The 15338-nt window shown below is 37.3% G+C and overlaps 1 protein-coding gene across 15 annotated transcripts in view; it reads left to right on the top strand.

Moving 5' to 3' along the window:
• The window catches only part of camta1a (calmodulin binding transcription activator 1a), a 352256-nt gene that overhangs the window by 14964 nt on the left and 321954 nt on the right, over nucleotides 1-15338 (top strand). For 14 of the 15 annotated variants that reach the window (XM_052593210.1, XM_052593212.1, XM_052593208.1 and 11 more), the window contains one exon: nucleotides 8937-9040. In XM_052593210.1, coding sequence (XP_052449170.1) covers nucleotides 8937-9040 — 104 coding nt within the window. Of the gene's footprint in view, nucleotides 1-8933; nucleotides 9041-15338 lie in introns of those variants that run through there. The other variant, XM_052593211.1, reaches the window with a different exon arrangement.

The following is a 15338-nucleotide window of genomic DNA, read 5'->3' as shown; positions in this document are numbered from 1 at the left end:
TTACTGGTTGCCTCGAAAGCAGCATTTTTTAGGCATAATTAGTCAGTAATAAAATAAGAATGAAAAAAAAAAAAGAACTGATCCAAGATACTGTAACACTACTGATTGATGAAGAAGATCAATCAAGAGCTCATAACAAAACAGATAAACTTAAATTCTTTTAATGAAAAGCCACAGGCAGAAGAAGGTAATATTCCAAATGCAAGCAATACCTGACAAAGACCAGAACAGAGTGGGAGTAGGGTGGGAGTAGGGTGGCTAGTGAGGGACAGGCAGGTGAGGATTATTAACTAATAAAGACATAAAAATGGCAAAACTAGGGTCGTTTCTCAATACCAAGTATGCAAAGTTCTGACTTTCGTCCTTGGTAATTCAGAATTCGCAAGTTCCACTCAGGAGTGCAAACTTCTGAGGATGGGAGGATGCAAGTCCGGTAATTCTGCAAATAGAACAGCAGTGTACTTGATAACGTCAGTCAGCTCGCTTTGGCTACTCCGGTTATCTTCACTTTATGTATGACAAAATATGATATCAAACACCACTGGCTATTTTTGTTTTCATTTAAACATATTAACCGGGGGCATAAATACATTATAGTGAAAAAAAATATTATATCAACAGCATTGCCTCTTTTGTTTCATTTAAAATATTAATAGGCTTACAAAAATATGGTTCATGCAACGAGTAAGTTACATGCATTACATTAAAACCAAATGTTATCAAACACCACTGCCTTGTCGTTTTCTTCAAAATATGAAACCCAACCCATTTAGTCTTCATTTTAAAAATATAAACCATTAATATGTGGTTTATTGTGCACATATACTGTGATTATCTTTACTGTATAGCCTATAATAAAATGAAATATGACAAGCACAACTCCTTTTTTGTTAAATGTCAGTTTAATTAAGAATATCGCCATTATAAAATAATGAGTATAAAGTATAAGACACTTATGTAATAGGAAATAACGACAAAAGCAAATAATTTTGCCAAATGATTGCAACAAAGTCAGCGTGGTATTATGATGAATAAATAAATAATTAATTAAATATAACTTTGTGCTCAGTGAAGTGTGACAGCCTGTTAGATTAATCCAAAACAAATTTTACCTCATGTTTAACCACTGCAGAGACATCAGAGCCAGTGGCAAATGTCAGAAGGACTAGCCGAGGGGAGGCTGCTCATGGCGGATACATGAGCACTGAGCGCCTGGTATTCGCGTGGGTCTCACATCTCCGAAATGGATGAAGCAAATGTTCAAATAGGCGTTATCTTCATAAATAAACCAAATTTAAACAGCTACATTCTCCCCTGAAATACTCTTAGAACTGCATTTCATGAGACAATAACAGTAATATTTTGCATGTTATGCAGGTTTTCTCCTCCACCATTAGGGCTCGCTGGTTGGTGCGGAAAGCATTCTGGGATACCTACCGTCTCAAGTTAGCAGAAATCACCTCTTGATACATCCTTGATAAAAGGGGCAAAAGCACTGAATGATTTGTTCTCTTTCTTTAATTGTTTGATTAACATTAAGGATATAGACAGCAGCAGGTATAATTTCTCCCAACTGTTCACTTAAGACATAACTGACTGTGTTTAAACTAGGGACATCACAATAACAAAAATCTAGTCGGTACCGATACCACTAAAAGTACATGATACTCTATACCAAGTTGATACCATGGGAAAAATAACATTGATACTTAAACATTAACTCCTTTATTTAACAATACAAAAATTAGTGGCACTTGGCCTATAATACACATGCAAACACCTATACTCTGAATGCAAGCATTAGTCTAAATTCACTGACATACTGGAAGGCCAAAAATATTTTTTAAAACCATTAACTTAAACAACAATTAATTAAACCAGTAATATTAGTCAATAATGATAATAAGGATAATCCGCTGACAGATACACAACGACTGAACAGGCTCGTGCTTTCAGAGCTGCCCACTCTCATTTAAATGTTCCACAATCATATTCATATATTGTTGGCATCTTCCACGTTTAGTTCTTCTCTGGGCTTGTAGGCAACATTTTTTCTTTACCCTAGGGCAGACTGAAACACTTCCAAGCGTATGTTCTGCATACCTCCATCAGTTGCAGCCTTGCTAGTCACTACCTTCAGAACATCAGTACCATCGGTACTTATGCTACTGAAGAAATTCAAGTACCGGCAGGATTTTAAAATGTTTATACCAACTTGATACCGTAGTATGAGTTCTCGTGATATTCCTAGATTACATAAATACTTGCCATTATTTTCATTTTAAGACATTTTGTGTATTTGACATTTAAAGCTCATTAAACATTAAAGAATGATGAAGTACGTCCTTTTTTACTGCCAGCTTCATTTGCATGCATTTTGGGTGTGCATGTACAGAAACAGGGTCTTAGAGGGTCCTGAATTTATCTCTTTTTAGCAGCTTATTGCACTTGAATGGTTCAAAATCACTTGAACTGGCAAGGCTTAAAAATGCATAGCTGTGTCAGAGATTAAAATCCAAAATCTCAACTGATAAATTTCTGTCAGTTTATTGTATCTACCAGTATATCACCCAAACCTTTTTCAGAGACTTTTTTTTCTTTTTTCTTGGCTTTAGTTTGAAGACTTCACAAATACTTTCTGACATCTGATACATACAAAAATTACAATGAAATTGGACCCCCAAAGTATTTAGTTGATTTATTAGTTGAGCACTTGAGTAGACAAATTCAGTAACATTACGCCGAAGGTGTCAGTATTTTGCAGCTAACTTGAAGTGGACAGACTTGTGGAGAAGGTAGTTGTCCTCTCTGAAATAATAAACAGTCCCGTTACAGGCATTTGTAAAAGCAAAAAGCAGCAACATGTCTTTCGGGAAATTCTGTGTTTGCAGTTTGTAAGTGTTGGACTGGGGCCCATCCCACTTCAAACCCCCCAATTCCCATAATCCAACAGTAAAAAGTTGTGAGTTGGAAACAAGCCGTGACTGTAGACACAGCTGTGTCAAGACCTGCTGGTGTGATATTTTTTCCATCCTACCTGCCCTTCTAATGAGAGAATTCCCTTCTGAGTGGGTGGCAAGCAGAAGCAGAAAAACCTTTTCTGTCCCTCCACTTGTTCCTCATTTCTCTCTAACTCTCTCTCTGTTTGTGGGAGCTCTTACTATAGGCTATCTATTATACTCTCTTGGTCCTCTATCTATTCTGTGCTTTTTTTCCCCTCATGCACCTGACTGGAGAGTTGCTTTCTCCTGATCAGGGCTGCTGTAGTAATTGGCTGCCCCCTCAGCTCGGCTCAGCACAGCACATCTTCCAATATAACAGTCTACAGTTTCAGCCTGCCTTGCACTTTAGGATCTGACAACTAAATTGTTGTTCATGGGTAGGGAGACAGAATTATGTTAATGTCCACATTGTCACCGCTGTTTAGGCAGGAAAATAAAGGAAACAAGATGGCATTGGAGGCTGTAGTTACACAGCAGGATGTGCCGTTTACATCCATGGGATCAAAGAAGGAAGAAGAGTCGCTATGGCTGAGGCCCAGCAGACATAGTCGTGGCTGGAGCTGGGTTGTTAAACCAGACTACATCTTCTGTCTTGTTGGTTTGCAAGACAGTCCATGATAGGGTGATCCAGCTGCATGGGTAAATCTAGTCTAAGTGGAGGTTTCAACCAAGCTGATCTCATGGCAATTGGTACATATTTAAGAGATGGCTAATTTGTATGAATTTGTATGACCTCATTCGTACAAATGCATATGATTTGTGCTAAATCATACATATTACATATAAATATTAGCCATATAAAGTTAGCTGGCAAAATTGTATGCTTGATATTGGGGAAACACCATAATTAAATTCAGTAATATCTGACAGCTTTTAGATGCCATTTATAAAATCCAGTTCAGTTTAGTCTTTACAAGTTCAAGTACTTGTCTGGTGAATCTATTTACACAAAAATCATTCCAGTACATGCTGTTTTAAATATGCATTTTAGTGGTATAAATGTGAATATGGATTTAATTTAAAAAGAAAGAATTAGTTTCATTTTGCTGGAATGCTCCCATAATTTAATGTTCTGTATACTTTTTAATCCACAAATTAAAGCACTTTGTGTGTTGATTTTACATAAGACATTTTTCTGTGTTCATACTAGCAGAAAAATGATATTGGGTGAAGCTGGCTGCAGTCACCAATCTAGATTCAGCTTATCAATTAAGTCATGGATAATATTATCTCTATGTTTTCTTGAATTTAATGTCTAAATGCACATATGCACACATAATGGCTAAGCTTTCGTCGGACTTCTGCTTCACCAGTGTTTCTGCTCATAGTCATAACAGCCCCTTTACTCTGAATTTTGTTTTGTCGTTTGTTCTCTGGCGCTCTCTACAACTTTCTTTTTATTTTTTATGATGCCAGAGCTCATTCCCAGTCCCCGAGCCGCAGTAATGTCAGATAAGGGTGTGTGTTGACACTGATAGACTGCTCTTTATTAAAGCAGCCAGCGTTCGAACTTTAGTGAATTAGCATTCTGCTCTGTTCTCTGTCTGCTTTTAACTGCGGAGCAATGAGCCCTCATTTCAGTGCCATTCATTTTATTTGGTGAAAAAGGACCAAAGCCCAAACATCTCAAGAGGTCTTTCAAGTTGTGCTCTGGGAGGAGTTAGATGGGATTTTATTAGTATGAGGGGTTTTTAATTAACAACCAGTCATCTAATCAGAGCAGTGAATGTTTTCCCCTCTCCTGGATGTGTGCTTATATTCAGCACAAGTCAGTTTCATACCTGTCTTCAAGTCCCTAATAGCATTTTAGACTGATAAATGTCTGCTTTTACTTCACAGCGAATATGGTGGACAGTTTATTTGAGCTGTTTTACCATTTAATTATCACCCCTCACACTAATTTATAATCCTAATGTTCCATTTTGTTATTCTCAAAACAGATAGTAGCTCACTGAACTAACTGTCTTATGTGGAAACTTATATCAGTGTGCAATAATGGCTCTGGAACAGGGGCTGGAACAGTTGAGCAACCACCAATAAAATGAATGAGAATGCTAAACTTTATGTTGGGTTTATAGACCTCCTTGCTCTGAAGTAAATTATGTCATCAGTAGGCGTGTCAAAGGGAATGTGTTTCTTGGCTCTGATGGGTGGTAGGCCTTGGGTATGTGCTGAATATGTGTGTGGTCTGAAATTATTACAAAAGGGCAGGTATTAGAGTCTTGGCCAGTCTGAAAGGGCTCCGCCCACACTGTCTGATCTCTGTCTGATATTGTCTAGAGATGACCAAGGCCTTTCACCACCCGCTGATCTTCGTAATCTTTCATCAAAATGTAATAAGCATTCAAGTCTGGCTCTATTCTGCTTTGAAACGCCCACTTTTCACGACCCAAGCAATTCCTGATGGGTAAAATGAAGTGTCACCATACACTACCAAAATGGTAGAAAAGCTATCATTGGGGTGGTCCCCTTTAGATTGTACTAATAGCACAATTTGTGTACACTGTAGGTACTAATATGCCTTTTTAAAGTACTACTATATCTTTTGAAAGGGAACTGTCCCAGTGGTAGCTTTTGTAAAAAAAAAAAATTTTATTCTGTTAGGCTTAAAAATGTTTCATAATTTGCATATATAAAATGGGTAGTGAATGACATTTCTTGTTCTTTAAATTGTTCTTCATGATTAAATTCACATATTTGTATTTTACAGAATACCCATTTTTCAGTGTAAATATTTATGGCTTTATTTTAAAATGATTGGGCCATTATGTTTTTGATTTTACCTTTGCTTTCACTTTTGACACTGGTTGCAATACAGATATTTTTTTCTGTGTGTGGGAGGGTGGCTCGTCGTCATTCGTGAGCAGGTGCTCTATGCTAATGTTAATTGAGTGAGTCAAATGATTCCAGATACCAGTCTCAGCTCTCTACTGTAAAACTCATTTACCCTTGTACAATCTCTCCCATCAGTGTATGCCACATTCAGCACATACTCCAATCTCCAGAATTATCTCCATGCCCCAAACGAAAGAGCACAGAGAGTCACACTGTTGTTTCACGGTCTTATCAGGTAGCTGTAAACTCTTTGTTAGGACCTTGCTCCAGGCTGGGATTACTTCTCAGTGAGCTGTTTTCCCCCTCTCTCTCTTTAAAGATTTCACAGTCATCCTTTAAGTCCATATTCTCCAGTATTGTCTTTTATAACTTTAGACATCCAAACATCTGAGCAAATTAAAAATAGAGGTGTAATAGAATGGACGGGCAGGGTGACTTTGCCTTTAAGAAGCACTGGGGACATGTGGGTTTGCCATTTGAAGTGTACATCTTTGATTTCTGGTCAGCTTGTGCTTGAGACACAGGTCTTTGTTTTATATTCACAAACAGAAGCCTGAGCTTTCGTGGGGTTCTCAGACAAATTGAAAAGGGTTCAGGTAACAAGAAGCGCTCACTTGAGAATCACATTCCTTGAATAAAGTATAAGACTTTGTTGAGCACAGTCACTGTAAGACATTTTCAAAGGTGGCATAGCTAGACAGGAAGGACAAACTAAAAGTCAGTCCCTCTAAATTGAAACACACTATTTTACGAAATTCTTGAGAATTCTTATATTTATTAAAATGATAATATATATGAAAATTAAGCAATTCGATTTTCATGAAATAATGGGTAAACTATTACATATACAAGTTAGAATAACTATCTGCCACCGATTTACAATTCTAAGATAATAAAATAATTTCTCACAGCAATATTTAATGTCTGTATATTTATTTAATCGGCTAGTAGCTGTGTAATGAGTGGAAAATAGTCAGTAGGTCATTATCCATTCAGGGTGATAAAGAGACCTCTACTTTGTGTCAGAGGGTTGATCACCCTGTCAGAGTTTGCTTTCGATAATGACCGGCTGACTGTATGTTATCCCTCACTCAGCTCATATTCAACCTCTTCCCATCACACCACTGTACTATTATAATGAGGATTATGGCAAGTAAAGCAAATCTGTTCTGACTTTGTAGAAAATGATAAGTGATGTTTTTGTACATTTTTCATTGAATGAAAATATTATTTTGGGTGCAGAAGACAAAAATATATATATATATATATATATGTATATGTGAAGAGAGAGAGAGAACTAGAGATCTGTAACATGATAATGTCATTTATATATATGGATAAGGCCATATTTTTTTGGTCCAAACTGATCATAAAATCCTATTTTATGACATAAACAGATGTGTGCAATATCAGTTGATTGTCTGACAGCTATGAAAGATTCACATTTGGACCAGTTTAGCTGATGCCACTGTCATTTGAGAGAAGCAAAGATCTTTCTCGCTGATATGGAGAAAGAGGCCCTCATATTAGGGTTATTTAAATTTTGCTTAATCGTCCGACAGTGTAAAACAAACCGTCAGACCTGGAGATTCGTAATTGGCTGTAGCATATGTGTCTTGATTTGTCATCAATGACGCGAGTGGCGACAGAACACATGGTGACGTGTAAGCGCATTAGCTTAGAGACAGAGGAAATAGAACTGATTTGCAAGCATGCTCATAACCACATTTACTGGATTTGGTATAGCATCTCATTCGCAAATGATAGACGATTGTTTGTCACAATTACAGCCTTAGGAAAATGGCGGGGGTGTTTTTGACAGTGACTCAGGCATATTATGTCATATTTTTGACTCCCTGTTAGGGTGTTTGTTATGGATTAGACATCCTGTCACTGTGCTGGTGCTCAAATGTAGGCATAAAGTAATGACTTAGACATGAGCATAGAATTGAGTCCCTTTGAATATATTCCTGTTTTTCTTATTTTATTTTATTAGCATAACGTCAAGGCATCTGAGAAAATTAAAAATAGATGTCTTACGCACATTTGTTTGCTTCACAGTAGACAGCTGTCTACATTGTAGTGGTCTATATATATATATATATATATATATATATATATATATATATATGCATGCACACACCACATTGTGTAAAAATCATTTTCCCAAAAAGGCCTTTTACAGATTCCTGTATTCAGGCCGGTCAAAGCTTTTTTTCCGTCTTTCATCCATTCATCCATACTCCTGCAGGGGTTTTTGTGGAATTGAATGTGAATGTCATGTGGGTGTGGGTGACAGACGAATGTATAATCAGCAGTTGGTTTTAACAAGGTGATTATAATTGAACTCAATTTACAGTTGTAGACAATTTCATTGTAATTTAGAAATTCTGCTGTGAAAGTGAACTTTCATTTAACAATGAAAGTTAAATGGCAATGATTTGACTGGCCTGCCAAGCCCTTAGGAATGGGAACGAGAGACAGACAGGGTAAGAATGGAAGAAAACCTGATATATAGCCCTGCCTTAATTGCCCCTGAACAAATTGTATTCCCTTTTTCTTTTATCTTTAGCCAGCATTTGTGCTTTTTACTGTTCTTTCAAGCAGTCACGGTCAGGGGGGCTGTGTACTTTATTGGGTAGTTAAAGTCTTAATAAAGCTTAGCATGAGTTCCCCTTAAGCCCTTGAGAGTGGACTTTCACTACAGAAACACTTGAAATCTGATGATTCTCATCATGTCACTATTTTTTTGATCCTTTTTTTCATAGCATGCTTGGCCAATTAGTTCATTTTCATTCATCTAAGATTTTTTACCTTCATTCTTCAAGTTGCTCATTAGTCGCTCTTTGCAGTCAGAATAATTGGCGGCCATTAATTAATGATCCTTGTTATGTGCTGTGTATGAAGAATGTAGAAGAACTGCAAAAGATAATCTAATATGAAATCATATATACTGGTTATTGTATTCATACACCGAGTCCTGTATATTAGCATGATTGCATCAATCCCTCATGGGTATTGATTGATGACACAATTTTTTACTGCCTCTTACCTTTATTCTTCAAGATTTTCAAGTTTTTTTTCTTTTTCTTTTTGCAGATGAACATGGACATTTGAAAATATACCTTCCCAAAAAGCTGCTTGAATGTCTACCAAAATGCTCCACGTTGCCAAAAGAGAGACACAGGTGGAACACCAATGAGGTAAGGTCACCTCTCTCCGCCATCTGCTGCTGTCTTTTTTTAACTCCTGCTGACTTTATAGAGATAAAACCTCATTTATTTTAAGCAGTGAAACGGACACAATGTGTTAATAGAAACCTCTCTAGGGATTCTGTAGTCAGTTCAGATATTAACAGCAACTGTGTGATTGCCTTATTTTTGTGGCAGGAGGAAGTTGCCTATTTTCCGTGCTGTGCTTGCAAAGGATTTTCACTCACCGGACATAGATTGAGTGTTTTAGGAAACAGCAGGTTCATAAAGCTTTCTGTATATACAAAGATTTTTACATTTATGCAAATAGAAATTTGCAATAGTTTATGATCTGCTCGTAAAACAATTATGTTCTGGTGTTCAATATTTTAGCTCATATTCTGTTGCTTTTTTGGTGGTGAATTGCATAGCAGTTTGTAAGTTAAAACTCCAATGTATATCATTTTTGGCCATCTGTTCCAGAATCACTTTTATTCACAGATGTTTTAATTCCCCGGAAATATAGACAGGATGTGATTGTTTTATTTTATTATTTACTTGTGTAATGATAGGAATCCTGCCCATAGTCATTACATTACTAAACCAGAGAAGAATATGAATGCTCTGTTTTTTCATTTTTCATTTCAGTCTTCCTTCATTTCTGCTTATTGGTGACATTTGTAACATTTTCAATACTCCTTGAAACTTTTCCCAGGGGTCGGAGCACTGTGTGATCTTATATAAACAATTCAAGAAAACAAAAATATTTTGGATTAGAATAGTGCAAGTCGTTTAGCTTGGCTCAGTTGTTTATTGACTTTCAGTAGATGCTGACAAGCTATTTCAGACCCCTCTGTGCCACTGCATAGAAGCCTCGCTATCTTACAAAGCCATATACCTAATAATCTACATATGAAAATGTGTTTTAAGTACGCTTATCACAGCCTGAAGGCATTTCAGACACAATGCATCAAACAAATAAGAAAAGATAACAAGCCTCTTAGATTTCGGTATTGAAAATGAAAATGTGAAATGTTTTTATTTGTATGACTGGGAGGAAAAATCGGAGACCGTTTGCTCCAGCTGTCCTTGACCTATAGGCCAGCCGTTTTAAATTAGTTCATTTCTTTTCAGTGCAGCTACTTTATCATTTAATGGAAATGAGACGGTGACTTGCTTGATTTTCACATTTTATTTGTTGTTCGTGTTCAGTCTGTTGTGCGGCGTGGCTCCCTCTGTGTGGAGGCTGCGGGGAGATTGAAACTAAACATTGTTTCACTGCCGTAAGCTAGAGGGATTTTAAATGACTGAGTTTCTCTAAGGAGATTCATAAACTCATAGCTCAGTGAAGGCGATGCAGTTTTATTACAATTGATCCCACTAAAGCACGCATGGCTTTCACGCATTAAGTGACAGGCGTCATCAGAGAGCAGGAGACAAAGGAACCTTGTGTGTGCATGTCAAGCTTCTTGGGGGGTTTTCTTTCTTCTTTAAAACTCCCCCCTCAAATTAATGACACTCTCGTGTGCAGGCTGGTAAAGAGAGGGATGAGGAGCACTTCGGTGGGGTAGTGAGCCTGCCTTCCTCAGTGATATCAAAATGCCTGCCATAGCCACATACATAACTCACATGTCACCTTTACATCAATTTCAGCTCTGCCAAAAGTCCCTAGTGACAAATCACCAACGCGGCCCTCTTAAAGGGATATTTATGAATTGAATACACTGCTTTATTCCTCTGTGTATTCTTTATGGAGTGACAAGTGACTTTTTTGAAGGGAAAGAGGTGTGGATGTGAATGACAATGCTGAAATAGACATTGAAAGCACCAAGCCGTTGAATGTTTATGTCTTGTCAGATTTAGCTCTGAATGTTTTCCCTCTGCGGTTCTGGTAACCAGAGACTCAGTTTCGTTTTGTTGAATAGTTTGTCTTTGAAGTGCAAATATTGCATTGTGGAATATTTTTGATTGTTTGGCTTTATTTCCATGTAACGTGATGCAATATCTAGAGTAAAAATTTTGATTTCTGAACTATGTATGAACACTTGTCATTCAAAGGCTGTCAGTTTACATCACACATTCTGTGTGTTTGTATATTTGTAGTCTGGTCTGAAATGATATAAGTGAACTAGAATATTGCTTCATATCAGCGGCTGCCTTTCTAATTGAAGCTGATGGTTTAACGCGTTTGACCTGCGATGTTGCGCTTGCAGTCAAAATTAATTAATGTGTTTTTTGGAATTGATTTAAAAATGTCAGCACTTATTGTGGAATGATGTCATCTTTGTCCTAGTATGTTACGAAAGAAAATAAAATCCTGAACCTCAGGAAGTTATATCATGTTTGTTCCCCAGTTCTTTAAGGAAACAAAATATAATGCAAGTTGGGTTCATTTGTGCAGAAGCCATTCATAATCAGCTATATCTTCACATATAGCCTATGAAGATATCAGACAGAAGTACTTTTTTGCAGCAGTGCTCTTATTTGCCTCACTTGCATTTCTCTCTTCTGCAGAATATAATGGTTTGTCTTATTTTTATCCCATTACACATACTGAATAAAAGTAAATTCAGTTATAAAATAACAAACCTAGATTCTATATTCTTCAATATGCATACAAACGCTTGGAAAATGCAAACTCTAAACTCAATACAAATCTGCAATAATAAAATTATATAATAAAATTACCCACGTTTTATTGACTTAGTCTTCTATTTGTAACAAAGATTTCACCAAAGTGAATCATTTTAATGATGTTATGGTATTTCTTCAACTACAGGCACTTTTTTATTTTATCTTTTATGGCCTAGTGGATTATTTTTTTATTTTTTTATATTAGTTTTTTAAAAATGCCTTTACTTTTTGCTACTTTTAAATCTTTATGTAGATATTTTAATAATTTATCCATGTCCCAGACTTTCAGTGTATGAAAATCCATAATTACATTGATTTAAATTGATCATCTAAATCTTCTCCTTGTATGATCTATGCATAATAATAAGTAAGTGTGTAAAGTGTCTTTTAAAATGTAGAATCGTATTTAAAAATGGCTATAGTTGAAGAAAAGGCCATTGTGATGGTGTTTTCATGTTCATCATCAGCGTGCATCAGAATGGTCTGCACCATTGGTTGGAGGAGGCAAGACAACCTTCCCCAAAAAGCAAGGGCATTTGTGTGTCATGTGTGCCAGGCAGACACTGAGGCTAGCGTGAGTCACTCATGGCAGACTGAGAGATATTAAGCAGTCTCATTGCTGCTGATTGTGTGACTCTTACTGAAAGTGACACCTCCTGTATTTCCACTATATCCCTCCTGCTGCTCTTCCCACTTAGTAGTGTTTTTTTGTCAAAATGCCTTCTTAACGATAAGGGTTCATTTGGAGTTTATATATGGGCAGGAAATATACAGGATCAACCTCAAATCAAACTAAATTTGTCACACCACATCATGTTATACGTTGCGTTTTTTCTATTCTCTCACCAAGTCTGTTGTTTGAGTTTCCCTCATGATACATCCTGTTCTCCATGTTGAAGTGCAGTCAGATGACAGCATAACTTCTAATACAGTCCAGACAAATAAGGAGAGCTGGAGTGCAGCGGTCATGTGTGGGAGCCCATCTTTCCTTTACTGGATGTTCAGTGCTCTGGGCCATATTTAAATCTGTCATCTTTCCTTGTGTGCATTTATACAGAGAATGTGACTTGGATTATATTTCAAGCATTTGCTGGGAAGTTAGATAAACCAATCTGCTCAAAATGAGGTAGATGGCAAGAGGAGGAGGTAAGAATGTCGGTGGTTTAAAAGAGGTGATGTGCACAAAGGCACAGCTTGGCTTTTAAACTGTCAGAATGAGATTTGAAGAAAATATTGGCAAAGGATTGACAATTTATTTAACTGTAGCAACCACAGCACCTCAATCTTTATAACAAAGAAAATAAGCTTAACAATACAGGAACAACAGATAACAGAGTTTGAGGCAAACACAAAAGCTAATTAGAAAGGGAATCTATGAGATCTGACAATGCCTTCCATGAACAGAAATCAAAAGAACAGGTTTATTCAGGTGAGATGCTGTGCAGAGAGATATGTGAAAAGTTAGTACCTTGTCACATTTTACCTTTCTGACTTAAGCTGATATAAATTGGTCCACATAATGGCAATATTGTGTTATTTTTAATGTGAATGGTATACATTGATTTTGGAGGCAACGATTCTATAGAAACCTCTTTCATTTGGTTTTGTCTTCCTTTTGGCACTTGATTTCTTGTCTTTAAGGCTTATTTTTTAAAGGAAGCACACCACATATTGAGGATAGTAACCCGTGATTTCCAAACTCTAGTTTTCAGAATGATTTCCCTTACTATAGCTACATTTAAGAGCACGTGCTCCATCCTGCTTGGTGTCGTCCTTCTCATGGTGAGATTCACAATTTTGATTTCATGATTTCATTTTATCACAATATTTTTTTTTTACAAAATAAAAACTTTAAGACAAATTATGTACTAAATGAAAAGGTGTCCTTTTATTAGGCTATTGTACATTTCTTTGTGAACAACAACAACAACAACAAAAAATCTATATCAATAACAATATATGTTACACAAATAAAATAAATTTCTTCATATACACAAACTAAGGCTTTGTCTGTGCTAGAAATTAGAGGCAACCACTGCATTTTAGTCATGATCCAAACAAAGATGCTGCATACATACAATAAGAGCAGTTTTAATCTAAATTAGACTGTATAATTTTGTAATTTGAAGCAGAAACAAAATGGTCCGACCTTAGTTTTGTGAAACTATACTACATAAAACTTATCTGAACAAAACAGCAGATGAGCTGAATGAGACGCAGATTCACTCTCTGCCAGCAGGTGGCAGTTATGAACAGCAATGATATAGTACTTCCTGTGTTACAACTATAAACAAAGAAGAGCTGCGCTTAAGAACAATGCTTTAATATTCATCGTTCAGAGGCAAGATGAAAAAAAAACATCTAAACTTTTGTAAAGACAGTCAGATCCCCTCACAGATTCCTTCATATAAACTCCAACTGCAATTGTATCATGATTTGTTTACATCCCTAGTGAAAAGGCATGTATGTTTATTTGGCTTTGGAACCAGAGAGGTTCAAGTAAGGAATGATGACTTCTGTCAAACTTTTAAGATGGTTTCTCATCAAAAAGGGGCATCTAGAATGTGGAAAGTGTCAGCGGCACTATCAGAAGACCGGAAAAGTGCTGGCCTTTGGAAGGGACCCTTGGGAAAGGGAGACAGGCAGGAAAGAGGAGCTAAGCTAGTGTGACACTCAGCCTCTAATGAGTGGCAGCCACTTAGGACCTGTGAACCTTCTCTCGCCTCTGAACCAAAGCCCAACTGCGGGATCAGAGCGCATCAGCTCAGTCGCTCTAAGGACTTCTACACATTTAATGCCCTGTCATGAGAACTAATCCTTTCTGCCCAGCACTGCCGTGGCATGGTGCCCGTGTGCAATATGCCTCTGCTCCTGCTGGGGTGCCATCGTGGACGCACATGGCACTTGAGCAGCCCAGGGAGTGTCGTGGGCAGAGAGAACGGAATCTTCCGGTTACAGTCACGTCCGGCGGCAACGTCCAGGGAGAGGATTCTGATTACGCAGGATGTGGAGGGGCTGGAAAAAAGAGAGGTTTGGCTCATTGGGCCAGGAATGACTGCATTTCCCCCACCAAATCAGAGACAATATGATACCCCTCATGAGAGTCAATATACCTGCTGAAGAAAGCCATTTAAAGATTAAATACTGATACAATATTTTCTATTACAATGCATTGTGAGCCTCCCGGTGCACAGTTGGCCTGAAGATTACAATAGAGAGGTTAAACACAAAATGCTTGTTAGTCATATTAGTCTCAGCATTCCTCATTTAGAATAGGGAATATCATGATGTCTTTGTGATGGGAATGTTGATTTGTAGAGCTGAGTGTTTACCTTTGTGTTACGTGATTGTCTGACCTGTTTTTTCCTCCTCTTCTTTAAGAAAATAGCTGATGTCGCTTTTAAGAAGTCAGTCTCACACTTTGTGTTATCTACTTTTGATTAGTTTAGCTCCTCTGCTGGGGTCCAACACTAAAGGGGACATCCTTCCTTTCACCCCCCCCCCCCCCCCCGCTTCCCATCCCTCCTGTGGAATCTGCATTACCTATTATTATCTATTCAATAACAGTTTCAGGTCATGGCTTCAATTATATCCACATCACTCTGGTGCTCCTTTGAAACTATAATGACTGTTTTGTGAGCAAAGACTGAACGAATAATAAAAGAGCTGCATATGA

This window comes from Carassius gibelio, chromosome B23 (assembly GCF_023724105.1).
Source record: "Carassius gibelio isolate Cgi1373 ecotype wild population from Czech Republic chromosome B23, carGib1.2-hapl.c, whole genome shotgun sequence".
NCBI classification, from domain to species: domain Eukaryota; kingdom Metazoa; phylum Chordata; class Actinopteri; order Cypriniformes; family Cyprinidae; genus Carassius; species Carassius gibelio.
This window is presented reverse-complemented; position numbering and strand designations above follow the sequence as displayed.